General features: G+C 43.3%; 2 protein-coding genes across 6 annotated transcripts; both read left to right on the forward strand.

Annotated features, from left to right (window-relative positions):
- The first annotated feature begins 251 nt into the window (after positions 1 to 251).
- wdr6 (WD repeat domain 6) lies at positions 252 to 7,601 on the forward strand. Of its 2 annotated transcripts, XM_018675092.2 has the most exons (7): positions 252 to 353; positions 493 to 622; positions 759 to 923; positions 1,073 to 3,809; positions 4,140 to 4,217; positions 4,585 to 4,701; positions 4,940 to 7,601. In XM_018675092.2, the coding sequence occupies exons 2-7, from the start codon at positions 529 to 531 to the stop codon at positions 5,973 to 5,975; spliced, it is 4,227 nt and encodes a 1,408-aa protein (XP_018530608.1). In that variant the 5' UTR covers positions 252 to 353; positions 493 to 528; the 3' UTR covers positions 5,976 to 7,601. The 2 variants fall into 2 exon arrangements, with proteins under 2 accessions (XP_018530608.1, XP_018530607.1); XM_018675091.2 differs by having other exon boundaries at positions 252 to 622.
- A 910-nt stretch (positions 7,602 to 8,511) lies between these two features.
- Positions 8,512 to 13,770, forward strand: LOC108882554 (WAS/WASL-interacting protein family member 3). Of its 4 annotated transcripts, none has more exons than XM_018675104.2 (4): positions 8,512 to 8,652; positions 9,701 to 9,767; positions 11,244 to 11,603; positions 12,897 to 13,770. In XM_018675104.2, the coding sequence occupies exons 2-4, from the start codon at positions 9,716 to 9,718 to the stop codon at positions 13,112 to 13,114; spliced, it is 630 nt and encodes a 209-aa protein (XP_018530620.1). In that variant the 5' UTR covers positions 8,512 to 8,652; positions 9,701 to 9,715; the 3' UTR covers positions 13,115 to 13,770. The 4 variants fall into 4 exon arrangements, with proteins under 4 accessions (XP_018530620.1, XP_018530622.1, XP_018530619.1 ...); XM_018675106.2 differs by having other exon boundaries at positions 11,346 to 11,603; XM_018675103.2 differs by lacking the exon at positions 8,512 to 8,652 and adding an exon at positions 8,677 to 8,826.
- Positions 13,771 to 13,816: the final 46 nt, after the last annotated feature.

The following is a 13,816-nucleotide window of genomic DNA, read 5'->3' on the forward strand; positions in this document are numbered from 1 at the left end:
TGTCTTAGTAAGTGTCAACGAAACCTAAAGAAAGAAGGAAGCAATAAACGTAAAGTAACTAGCCTCCAAATCGTTAAAACCAGTGCGTATGACTGAAGCTTTTCATGCTTTTATTTCCAGAAAACACATGAACGCAGCACAATTCGGTCACAAGTGTCACTTCCTCCAATACAAACACGACTAACTTTTTTTCAACCAATCAGTGGGGAGAAAGCCAGCAGTGTAACCTGATTGGTTAAACCGAGGCAGGAAGCTAGAGAATACACATGGGTACCAGGTTGCTGGTCGTGGACCTGAAATAAAGATGTTTTTTGTAGATTTGAAACACGTTTTCGTAGTGTTTGAGGTGTTTAGTAAGTAAGGCATGCAGTGGCATTAATATCGACCTGGAAAAAATACTTTTATTTATTTGTAGTCGTTAAATAACTCGAAGTTTTCTTGCTGTTCGCTTGTTTTGCTAACTGAAAGGCTAAAAGTGGCTATACTCAACAGTGTGTGGAGTAAATCACCGTTTACACTGTGTCTTCAATGAAAGTTATTAACCTGCAAGAGATGGAGACAGCAGCGCTGGTGGCTCCAGCCACAGCTTTGGAGTTCCTTCAGGATGCATTTCTCCTGACAGGTAAGCAGCAGTGCATACAACACATACATTGTCACTCCTGTTCTGCTGCTACCGCATTTGTTCATTTGAATATAAGCTCAAAGGCTTTCTAAAGGACTGCACAACACACTTTTACTGTTATCCTTTTGTTACCCAGGTGAGGGACCAGTCTTGTCAGTCTACAGTCTCCAGCCTCGCCCTAAAGCCTGTGCTTCACTGAGTGTGCTTCAACACTTCAGGATCCATGGGATAAGACCCAGAAATTGGGCTGCCGTCCCAGCACAGATTTCTGTCACAGGAGCCTACGGGAAGAAGGAGCATGGTAAGCACGAGCAGATGTTGTTTACAGTTTAATCTTTTCTGTTGTGTTGAGTGAAGTTGTTTATTCTTTATTATCCATAATATTTTTCAGATGTCATTTATTCACTCTCATATCTTCATCAAAATCCCTTCTTGTCTGTCAATCACCAGGACTGAGCTCAGCCACAGAGCACAACTTCTATGACCTTGCAGTGTTTGGAGGCAAGGCTGTGAGGCTGGTGAGGCTCCATGTGGATTTCCAGGATGGGGACCATCTGCAGTTGGAGATCTTGGGCCCCCTAATGGAGTTACAGGATTGGGCCCTGGATGTCCGCTGGCTTTCTGGAGACAAACACTCACTCCTCTGTGTGGCTGTAGCCCACAATACTGCTCTTCTCCTAGATGTCAGTACAGGAACTGCCCTGGTTCAGCGCTCCTGTCTGGAGGGGTGTCTACTGTACTCTGCCCTCCTCCTAGTACATGAATCTTGGGCAGATGCTGTCTTAGTAGGAGGGACTGTTTTCAACCAGCTGGTTCTCTGGAGGCCTGGAGGAGGAGAGGAAGGAGGAGGGAGTGACTCTGGATGTAAAGCTCCAGTTGAGAGACGTCTGCTGGGTCACAGTGGGGTCATCTTCAGCATCTCATACCTCCAGGAGAAAGGATGGCTGGCTTCAGCCTCCGATGACCGCAGTGTAAGGGTGTGGGGTGTTGGTGTTTTAGGGGGCCCTGGAGGGAAATGTGGGGACTTGAACCCGCCTTGTTTAAGGGTCCTATATGGACACCAGGCTAGGGTGTTCTCAGTGTGTCTCTCCCCCAGGAAGGTGTTCAGTGCAGGGGAGGACGGGGCCTGTTTAGTCTGGGACTGGGTTGGAGGAGGGACAGTGGTTCGGACATTGAAGGGACACCGAGCCGGAGGGGTACGTGCGCTGGCAGTCAGTGAGGGAACAGGAGATGAGGAGAGATGGGTGGCTACCGGGGGGGCAGATGGAGGGGTGAGGTTGTGGAGGTTGAAGAAGAGTGAAGAAAGGAAGGAGAATATGGAGGAAACAGTGACAGAGAAGCTAACCAATCTGAAATTCCCTGGTCACAGCATGCCGAAAGTGGTTTGTATAGCAGGAGAAGAGGATGAAAATGCAACTTGGGGACAGAGTAAGTTTGTGGTTTGCACTGACCAAGGAATAGTGTATCAATACAGCAATGGACAGTGGGAGATTGTTTGGGAAGGGACTCCTGATTTTCAGTCCTACTGTGTGATGGAAACAGTATCCATCCGTGTGAAAGACTCAACAGGCAAAGTTCATTTGTGTGCTGTGGGAAACCTCAGCGGGTCCATTCAGGTCTTCCCTATTTCTCATCCTCAATCTGGGATTCTTCTCACAGGTGGATCAGGAAAGATCCATAGTCTTATCTGGCAAGAGGGGGCAGGGGGCATGTGTTTGCTAGCATCAGGTGCTGAAGGACTCGTCTATCGCTGGTGTATAGAGGTAAAATTAAATGAAAACTGTTCCTTAGCTCTCAGTGTAAATCCTCTTCCTCCTTTCCTCCTTCCCCCCTGCGCCAAACGCTGGCTGACGGCTACAGTGTACCTCCACTCCAGGTCACAGGAGGCGCTCTGGGTTTGCGGGGACAGGAGAGGCTCCCTGCTTTTGTTTCAAGAAGGAGGAGAGCTTCAAGATTTGATGACAGGCACGAAACAAAGTGAAGATGAGGTAAATGGAAGTGAAGGAGATGGAAAAAGCGGTTTAATGGAGCAGAGAGAGAATAAAGAAGTGCAGGACCTGAAGCTGCAGCCGCTGAGCTGCCTGTTCGGCGTGCATGGAAAACAAGGTGTAACTTCAGTGTATGAATATCAGGGACTCCTCTACAGCACTGGCAGGGATGGCTGTGTGAGAGTTTTTAGAGTGAAGCCAACTCCACCAGAAAAACTAGAAGAAAACAGAAAACACTGTACTGGAAAGATTGTAGAGAACAAGGAAAAGCTTCAGCTGGAGGTTCTGCGAGTTCAGCGTGCCTGTAAGGGTATGGAGTGGCTGGAGAGAGTGTTGATTCTTGAACCTGAAATCCCAGAGGAAGAGGAGGTCAGAGAGGAATGTCAGAACCACTGTAAGACAGAGCAGAGCTTTAGAGGAGAAGAAGTAAAGACTGAAAACAAAGCAAGAGAAGTCAGGTTCGTCATCGCTGGCTTCCACGCCGCCCACTTTGTGGTATGGGATCCGGTGAGGCAGGAGAGGCTGTTAGCGGTGCCTTGTGGTGGGGGGCATCGCTCTTGGTTCCTCTGGCCATCCCACAAAGGGGTTTGGCCTGGATACGGAGCTCTGGTCTTCATCAAGCAAGGGGCCGTCCTGGCTTCGCAACCTCCTGGAGAGGAACCAGGCTGGGCTGGGAGGTCAGGAGGGATGGGAGGATGGGGCCTGAGAGAGGGCGTCCACGGGAGGGGGATTGGTTGTGTATGCAGGCTGGGGAGGATCGAGGGATTTAGGAATGACATTCAAACAACTGGAAATATGACTGAAACTGAGAGAGGGGAAGTGAAAACAGAGGAATGCAACTGGGAAGTGGTGGCGACGGGAGGAGAGGACACCAGCTTAACCATCCTGGCTGTACATCCCAGCTCAGGCAACATCAAAGTCCTCTCAGTCATTACTGACCACATCTCAAGCGTACGGACGGTGACAGCGGTAACGCATCCAGAGGGAGAGACCGGTAACCAAGCACAGTCTCTCTCCTCCCTGCTCATCTCAGCTGGCGGCCGGGCTCAAATGCAGTGTTACCGGCTGATGATCGGCTGGGACAGGGAGAGACTGGTTCCCTCCTGCCAGGTGATCCAGGTGGCCAGTCACCGATTGGACGAACAGTGGGAGAGGAAGCGAAACCGACACAAGACGGTGAAAATGGACCCTGAAACAAGGCAAGTTAATGGTTGTAGTGTCAAAGGCATAGGCAGACACTGATGTCTCATCACCCATCAGCTGTTTATTTTTTGCACATATGTAAAGAGAATTACATCCATAAAGAAACTAACTTCATGATCACCTGACCTTTGGCTATGTTAAAGTGCCTTTTCCTTCTTTTGTCTTTATTCCCTTCCTCCCTTCACTCTAGTACACATCCTCATTAGATAAAATAAACATTCTCAAAAATGTCTGAACTTCAGAGGTTTTTTACAGTTGAAGAATTTATCCCCTATCCTTTTCCTGTATCTACCTCTGTCTTATCAGTCATGTCTGTGCTTTTTCAGGTACATGTCCATAGTGGTGGTGGATGAAAGGATAGACTCTGTTCTTCTGGCTGTGGCCTGCAGTGATGGAGCTGTCAGGTTGGTGTCCATCACAGCAAAATGAAAGGTTTTCCACACATCTGCCACATGTTGCCAACAGCAGGAGAAAAGAAATCTGCAGCATTGATGATTGTAACTAAGAGACAGACAAAGCTGAAATGTGTTTATTACTTTCGAGGATACGCTATGTGTCAGATCTGTCAGCCTGAGTAAGTTCGTGTAAATGGTACAAAACCTAAAACGTGCATTTCATGCAAATAAGTATAATGAGTTGTGACGTCTCTCCCTTGAGAAGCTGTTTCATGACTTTTGAATGCTGTTGTTATTTTACGTAATCCTACTTGGTGGCATGCTGTCCCTTCTCTTCTTTTCTGTGTCTCCTGAACTCCATCACTGTTTTTTCCAGATTGTTCTCGGTCAGTGAAGTTAAACGTCAGATTGATTTGCTGTCGGAGACGTTTTACCATCAGCGCTGTGTGCTGAGTGTCGCCACCTGCACCTTGGAGGATGGAAAAGGCAACAGGTGATCCTATGTTCGTTCAGCCCTTACAACTTGTTGATAGTCTTGTCATGAAAAACATATCTGAACTAAACCACTGATTGATTTTCAGTATATTTTTTAATTATTTTAAGCACACTTTTTTAGAAAAGAGTAGTGACTGGCAGATTGAATATAGAAATACAGTGTTAAAAGTGCAGTATATTTACATTCTTTTATGTAGAGTAATGTTCATATGAGTTGCTCTCTGCTTCTCTCTCAGGTATAAGCTGCTGTTCAGTGCTGCAACAGATGGGAAAATTGCAGTGTGGGATTTGACAGAGGCGGCGTCTTCAACCGATACCTCCACTGCACCAATCCCCTGCCTCAACATCCCCGCCCACCAGAGCGGCATCAACTCATTGGCTGTTTGGGCAGAGAAACTGGAACAACGAGAGGGCGGTTGCCTGGTAACTGTTGCTAGCGGAGGGGATGATGGGCAGCTGACAGTGTCCACAATTAGGGTGCAGTACCCGGAAGACGGGAAGACTGGGGGCAGCAGAGGGTTTTCTCAGATTTCTGAGCCACTGATTTCTTCACAAGCCCCAAACCAGCTTCAGCTCCAACTCCATGCACACTCCCACATCCCACTGGCCCATGCTGCCCCTCTGACTGCCCTGAAGCTCCTGACCCCAGGCCTCATGGTCTCCACCTCTTCAGATCAGAGGGTTTGCCTCTGGACGGTCCGCAGTACCGATATCAGCCACAGAAGGACGCTGTGCTCCCACGTTGCAGATACTGCAGGACTCTCAGTGTGGGAGGAGGGGGATGAAAAGGGGAACACAAGATTTAAGTCTGAGCAGGAGATTGCAATTTGGAGAGGAAAAGGGACTCAGACAGGATTAGAGACAGAGGACAAGACCGCAGAGGGTGAGGCAGGTGGGAGGCTCTATAAGGAACCAGATGATGAGGCCGAGGGTGGAGAGCCTGTTGGAGCAGTGAGCGAGACAGGTGACCCAGTTTGTAAAACCAGCGATGAGAAAGGAGGTGAGGCGAGAGCTCAAGCTGACAGAGAGACTGACAGCGTGGGTAAGACGGAGAGTGAGGTGAGCACTGAGGCAGGTTTGAAAGATTGTTGTGAGAGCAGGAAAAAGAGAGAGAAGACAGGATGGGTGCTGGTCTGTGGTCAGGGCCTCCAGCTGCTCCGAGTCAGAAATACAGAGATCGATGCAGAGATGTGGACAGAGGAAAGGATAGAAAGAGAGAAGGGAGAGGTGAATCACAGAGTTAAGGTGATTTTACAAGAGAAGTTGACATAAGTGGAGTCAGGCCCAACCAATCACTTTCTTAATGAACAATTTTTTGACATTATTTATGTTATTATATGTAAAATGACAAAATTCCAGCTGCATGAATGATCAGTATGAAGTGATATTAAATTAATTTTACTTTTAAAGTACATTTTTATTAAAGGATTTTTATTATTTATAGGTTTTTTTGTTAAAAAAAGTGTTAATTCTACATTCCAAAGGAGGCACAGAGAAACAGTTATAGGCAGGAACATTATCAGACCTGTATTAGTTTCAATCCTTAAGTTTTAGACTAGTTTGTCTTTACCTCTCTGAAATGTATGCCTGTCATTAATTTCTGCCAGCCTGAAAACCCAAACAAACAAACAAAAAAGATGTGGGCAGCAGTTCTGTCTGTGATCAGGCTACATCTCTGCTGCTAACAACATACACAAAGTATTTGGTTCTTATCAGGGAAAAATAAAACTTCATGGCTATTTCAAGAGAACGTTAAAACCATCTCTGATGTGTTTGGGCCATCTGTGGCCTCCTTCAGGGAATAGCACCACACTGCACAAAGATGGATGAAATGACTGGAGTTATTTTTAATAAACATTATGCTGCTTCTCAGCTAGCCAGGAAATAAAGCCCTCTTACTTGAAGAGAGCCCTGGGACTTTATTCTCAGTGAGAACAAGGCCAAACCAGAGACTGCTTTTACCAGATGTCTCCATGCACCAAAAACCTCGAAGAAGTTTGGAGATTTGTAGTTTAAACCTAGTTTTTTGTTTAAAACAACACCCCTTACTAACACCTATTCCTGATTTGCCCTTGAGCAAGGCACTTTCAGCGAAGAAAATCGTAACACGTGATCCCTGAGTTAGGCCCGACTGGTCCTGAAGAGCGGTGGCTCCCAACCTGGGAGACAGAAATCTGTTCTGCCACACAAAATTATATATAAAAAAATTCTTACAGATGCTGGACAGTTTTTTCTCTTCATACTGCAGAATTCTTTCAAATAAAACAATGGGCTTAGCTAATGATCCTGTGAACATTTTCCAAAGGAGTAATAAGCCAAAAAAGAGAACTGATGTAATCACATGTTCTTTTATGATGACCAATTTTAAATGTTCTCCTTGTCCTCACTTTTTCAAAGACTGTCTGAGGGTTTCCACTTGGTTTTAGGCTTAGGGTTATAATTAGGTCTAGATTAAAGTTAGGCTAAGTTCACATTAGTAGCAAGGAAATGCATCAGTGAGGTTATAGAAATACCAAAGTGTGTGTATTTTTATCGCAGAAAGTATTTGCTTCACAAGTCACACAACAGCATGAAGCCCCAGGGTTGTATTACTATTAAGTGTGAACATGGGGCGTGTGATTGTTTGAAGGTTAGGGTTTGAACAACCGTGCCCACTCATACCATGATTATATTGTGTGCAAGTGTTCTGAAATGCTAATTTAGCCATGTAGAACCAGAATGTGTTGTGATATGAAATGCTAATACTGCTTAAGTGGCAGGTTGATATGGGACTGTCTGCACAAATTTTGCATATTTGGTGTGCGTGTCTGCCTGGTATGCAAATGCAGCTGTGTCAGATGAAGTGTGAGACTGCTGGCAGCATGTTCACCTGTGCCACATTAAATGTCATACACTGTAGATTAGAGTGACTGTGTGTGTTCATGAGCATGTGATGATTCATGGTCACCTGGCTGGAATTTAAATGTAGCTGTCAGATGAGGTGTGCACTTGTATCCCTAGGGGTGTGTGTGTGTACAGGTCTGAAATGCTGATGTTACCAAAGAAGGCAGCTAAATGAGATGTGTGTGTGTCTGCCTGCACATGCTGTTATCAATATTTGTGTGGGCATGTGTGGAGGTCTAGGTGGGGGTCAGAGCCCACGAAGGGGCCGACTGCAGGTAGCCATGAATATTTTAATATTTGAGCCCCGTCTCACGTTTCCTTTTGTCGAGCACCCATCTCACCACCTGCCACTCACAACAGAGAGAAAGAAGAAGACGGAAAGCTAATGTCACCTTGAAAACGAATAGTGAAGGGGGAGAGAGGAGGAGGAAAGATGGATAAAAGGAGGGACCTGAGGAGAGAGGGGATGAAAGGAAAGCTCCTGTCAATCACAGACTGGGCAAAAGGCAGAGAGGGAGGGAAACAATAAGCACACTTCTTGTCTTTGTTCCAAGGGAGCGAAAGGAAAGAAGAAGGATGGAGAGAAAACACGAGCCAAAGTGCCTCTGTAATCACCACTATCACTTACAAGGGGGAAGAAAGGGTGAGAGAAAAGGGAGGAGGGAGAGTGAGAGCACCAGTGCTGATAAGGTAAAGGTGAGGCTTGCACGGAGGGAGAAAAGGGGGAGACAGAAATGGAGAAGGCACCTGAGTGTCACTGCTGATTTTAGTTGGGTCACAGAAGTGAAAGAGGGAAAGACAGCAGAGTGAGGAGGCAGAGAGGCAAAGAAGTGGAGAAACTGCAGGAGAGAAAAGGCAGAAAAACAAAGGACTGACTGATGAGACACAGAGGGGATGATGATTTCCAAAACCAGGATGTGTATCTGTTGTAAAGAGAAAAAAACTTTGTTCTCTAACCAGATTTGATCTGAATTAATCATCTTCAGACTTCAAACAACATGTGGACAGAGAGGAAGTGACTTGTGGGAGCCAGCTTGAGAAATCATCAGCGTTTCTGTTTGTGCTGGTAGGGGAAAATTCCCTCCATCTTCTTGACAACCCTATGTGTCTGTGTGTGTGCGTGTGTGAGAGAGAGAGAGTTTGTACCTGTGGGGGATGTTTTGTTTGACCCAGGAGAACAAGGAATAAGAGTTCTGCTGTCAGAGTGAAGAGGGAGTGAAATTTTACACCCATCAAAAAGGTATAAACACACTCTCTCTTACAGCTTTCCATCACTGCTTTTCACTATGTGCCATTCACTGTTTATTTTATTTTTGTCTTTTACTGTAACCCTAATCTGCAACTGTCTCATACTAGCCATGTATAACCTTGAAGATGCCCTTCATTTTAGAGGACAGAGCAGTGACCGCTCCACATTTCCCATTTCAAATTGTCCCTCACACTCACTCAACAATTAAATGTTGCATTTGATGGAAAAAATTGTTTTGATTTGAAAATTGTTTTGTGCTTAGACTCTGAAGAGCATTATAAGCTTACAAATGTCAAAATGTTTCCTCTGCTGGTGCTTTGTAGCACAAGATCACATGCACTGTAGACATTATGAATCTGGCACAAAGACTTTAATAACTACACCCTGAGTGTACAACACCTGTTCTTTTTCACATGAGGAACTGTTGCCTTACAGCTTTACATGTCTTTTTCACCCCTTTGGTCCCAAAATTAATTGTGACCTCTGCCACAAAGGTTACATTTTCATTTCTGTTCTGTTTCTTTGTTAACAGCGTTCTCAAAAACTTGCAACAGTATTTGGTGGACAGTATATCATGGGTCAAAGAACAATCAATTAAGTTTTGGTGTTGATCCAGAATTTTTAGACAGACGGAACAACATTGCCATCTCTACAGCCTCACTGCTAGTGTTCCTAATGATAAAAAAGGCACTAACTAAAACAGAATTTGCCTTTTAAAAACAATGCATATTTGTATTGCAATAAGTATGAACTGTCCCTGCAGTTTACTGTACACATGATAAAAAAAAGGTTTCAGTGCATACCTGTTCTCTACAGGTCTTGAAAACATCTGTTTTGATAACAACACACTGATTTCTGCCCTCAGGCTTTCACACTGGTGATGTCACGAGAACGGCTGCCTCTCATTGGTTCATCAGGGAATAAAACAGCAGGTGATACCTTCATCACTCTTGCTTTTTCTTCTTTTAAAACCTTGTGTTTTTTGCAAAGAGTTCTCAGAGTAAACATAAGTTTCATTATTAGGGTCAGACTGAAAAGTTCCAGCTGTCTTTTTTGATATTACAACTGGGAGATGTTCAAATCCAACAAATCCAATTCCTTAACAAGTGAAAATAGGAAGCACTTATTGTACAGCAGGATACACCTCTTGTCATTTACCAATGGTTTTTACACCTTGCATAAAATCAGTTTTGATGATGACATTCTGATTATTCACTTGTGCTGATTTCTTAAAGATGCCTGTAGAGATGAACATTATCGCTAAGGACAATTCTGCAAACACCAGTTTTAAAAAATAAAATACTGTGTGGTGAATTTTTATGGAAAACCTTGAACTGACACCATCTGCCACCATAATGAACTTGCCAGAAAAAGCCCAATTGACTTTTAGTCCACTGTTATTTGCTCTTTCTGGTTTTTAATATCTTCACATGGCAAGAGATTTTTATAGAATTGCTTATGCAGTAGTCTTTCTCTCAAGCAAATAACTTAAACTGAATTTCATGAACAGCTCCAGGCCTTTATATTATTGCTCCTATATTATTCCTTTGCTGGCTGAGGCCTATGTGTATTTGACAGCAACAAACATTATTAATTCCTCCTATTTTCCAATGCTGGTGCTGTTGTAAAATATGCAGACATGAACTTGTCTTATCACCTTAAAGCATGAAGTGATCCAATCCCCTCTGACTGAAATATATTGGTCCAGTACATTCTAGTGTATAAACCAATACTACAGTATTAACCAAATCTGTCTGAGTTTTAAATATGCAGTGATTTCACACTGAGTGCAAGTGTTGCGTGTTAACATTGCTCAGGTTCTGAATGTGATATTGATCACAATGCAGTGGAAATGGAAATAGAAGAGCAGGTCACAGTTGATGAAACATAAACTGTGAACAGCTGTGGCACAATTTCTCTTTCCCAAAAACAACAACAATAAGTACATTTAAAAATCAGTTGAAGCCCTCACATGTGAAATTGGCAGTTTAGGATTAGTGGTCAAAAACTGCTGTTGGATATCTGTCAGCACATCTTGTATCATCTCCTGTTGGTATAAAATGAAAAGGTAGATTTTCAGAATAGGAATGCATGGTGTTAAATCAATATTTTATATAATGAAACTGAGATGCAGCATTGATTACTGATTTCAACAGATAAATTAACACTGTCAGTTCATGGTTTTTGATGTTGATGTTAACAATTATCAATTCAAAACCTAGAAATTAGATACGTCATTGATTACTGTGAACTTAAGTTACAGACCAGGAGCTGGTACAGATTAAATGAATTTTGCTCAATGACACTTCATGAGGATAAATATTTGCTTATGATATTTAAAGTCGTACCAGTTAACTGTTTTTCAACCAACTACCCAATTATATCTTTTTACCCCCCCCCCCCCCCAGACAAGCCACAGCACTTCTCCCCAGCTCTCCAGCATTCCAGTCAGGCCAATCACCAAAAACGCAGCCGGCAGCAGACAAATTCTTCCTCTCATCCTCATCCAGGGCCTTCTTCCATCCTCGTCTCAGATACCACCATGGCGCCCTGGGGAGGCTTGGCTCTATCTGAGTCCTCCTTTACCTCAATCCCCCCACCACCTCCTCCACGTCCCCCTCCACCTCCACCTCCACCCCCGCCTGCTCCTCAGCCCACGCCATCCACCCCTTATCGTGGGGGACAGACGGAAGATGAAGAAGCTTCAAGTTCAAGTTTTTATTCTGAGGTTCCATCTCCATCTCTGGCAGTTCTTCAGGACAGCGCAGGTTTGACCGTCATGTCTAACCATGTGACCAAAGCTAAACTATCATGTTTTACAAATAATGTTTACACTACTGTGTGTTTACTTTTAAGTATGTTGATTAAATGGAAAGTAGTATGTTTCGAGCACCATAAAACATCCAGTGGAGTCAAACTGCAGACTCCTATAGGTAATTTAGAGTTTAGAGCATATTTCCAGTATTACCAAACATACAAAACATACCCTATGCTGCAGCAAGTATTGACTGCAATTTTTTCACCCTTCATATGCTACCATTAGTTTTAAAGAGAGCGTGTTCAGTTTTTAAGAATTATTATTTATTATTCAAGAAGATATACACAGTATTCACACATAATTTAGTAAAATACTGAAAAAACACATAAGTCACCTTGTCCAATGAGATAACACGAGCTACAGTTTAGCTAACACTAAGGTAACCACTACCTAACAATTACAACCAAACTGCTAGTTGTCTAGTTTTGTAAGTTTCGCTAGGGTAATTAACATTAGATAATGTTAAAATATTCGACAAACCCAATATTAACATGTGTAACACAATTACTTTTAACTGCACCTTCTGTTACTAACATTAGCAACATTAGTACTAGCTAATATAGCTGGATTTGATTCACCTGCTGTCAAACAATATTCTTGGTTTTAGGCCTTTTTCACAGAAAATATCTTGACATGTCACAGGAAAAAGCACATCAGTTAATGATGACTGATTTCCATTTAGCTGCTTCAGTTTCAGGGTCGTGGTTTTGTGCATGTTGGCTCACACTGTCATGGCTTACAGGGACACTTGAGGGGAGCCTTTATTTACACATGTGCTTTTCCTACTATGAAGAGTCAATATGTCTGCTGTTAAAAAGGCCTACTGATGTTTGGCTGTTACATTAATGCAAGTCAAGTTTAAGGATCTACACACCCTCAGAGGTGTTTTCAGTTATTCTGACTGAAAATGGAGGGAGCTCTGATGTGAATAGACATTTCTAACAGGAGGCATTCTGACGTGTCAAAGCTGGAAAAGGCACAGGTGTAACAAATAACGTGAACAACGGGTATAGTTTGTTTGTGCCATTCCAGTGAGCCAGCATTGTCTGCTGTCCTTCATAGTTTTGATCTTAAGTTCATTCATGGAAACAGAAGTTTGACAAAAACAAAAGGAAAAAAAAAGTAACCCTAGGAATACTACCCCTCTGGAGTAGTTTACTCTTATACATCCAATGGCAACCACACTCCCAATCAAATCATTTTCTTTCGCCTAATGCATGCCTGTCTCTCTGTTTCTCTGCAGGTGTAGGAGGTCGAGGGTTGCGGGCAAGGCGAAAGGTGTTGCCCCAACGCCGCATGCCTCGTCCTCCCCGCCTCCCACCGCTGCGTCAAGTCACCAATCTCAGCTTCTCGCGGAGCTTCACTTTTTCCTTCTTCGAGCTGCCGTTGTACCAGTCACCTCGCTGTCGGGCTGAGCGCATCAGAAACCTCATGCTGCTTTTGAGACAGATACACTACTGAAGTATCAGAGCCGCATGGACCATATTTTGTTATATCTTATATTTGGTTTTTCTCAGTGTTACTTGTATCATCTCAGTCTTTTCAAATTAACAGTGGTGCAGTGAGTGAAGTTTTGCATGTTATTATGTAAAAATGAAATTAATAGGAATCCTATTAGATCAAAATATAGTAGTTTTGAAGTACGCCATTTTGGGTTTGAACTTTTGAACATTTTGAATTCTAATTTTATTTGCTTAATAACTGTAAACGTGCCCTCTGTTCAAAAAACCTGAAATTGCTGGCTTGTAACTCAAAAGCGTGGGAGGTTGTTTGACATGTTTCCTAGAATTTTATGTCGATATAGTTTTTGTAGGGCGCAGCTTTTTGTTTTAATAATCTGAGGATCTGGTGCCCCAGCTTTTCTCTATTTAATAGTATTACCTTGTATGATACTGGCATCAGTCTCAGTGATGAGCTCATACATTTCATATTATGTACAGTTTTTCTCTCCTTTCATTCTGTTTTGCTTCTTTCTTTCTACATGTGCCTCTCATCCCTCAGTTCCCTTATATTAGGGTTTTTAATTAATTTCACATTTGATCAGTTAGAATAGCTTTCAAAAAGTATTGATTGTGAAAAGTGGAATACATTAAAATAGATTTCAAGCTGGGAAAACATTTTTCTGTCTCATTGGCTCTCTTTCTCTCTCACTCTGACTTTCTC

This window comes from Lates calcarifer, linkage group LG6 (assembly GCF_001640805.2).
Source record: "Lates calcarifer isolate ASB-BC8 linkage group LG6, TLL_Latcal_v3, whole genome shotgun sequence".
NCBI lineage: Eukaryota > Metazoa > Chordata > Actinopteri > Centropomidae > Lates > Lates calcarifer.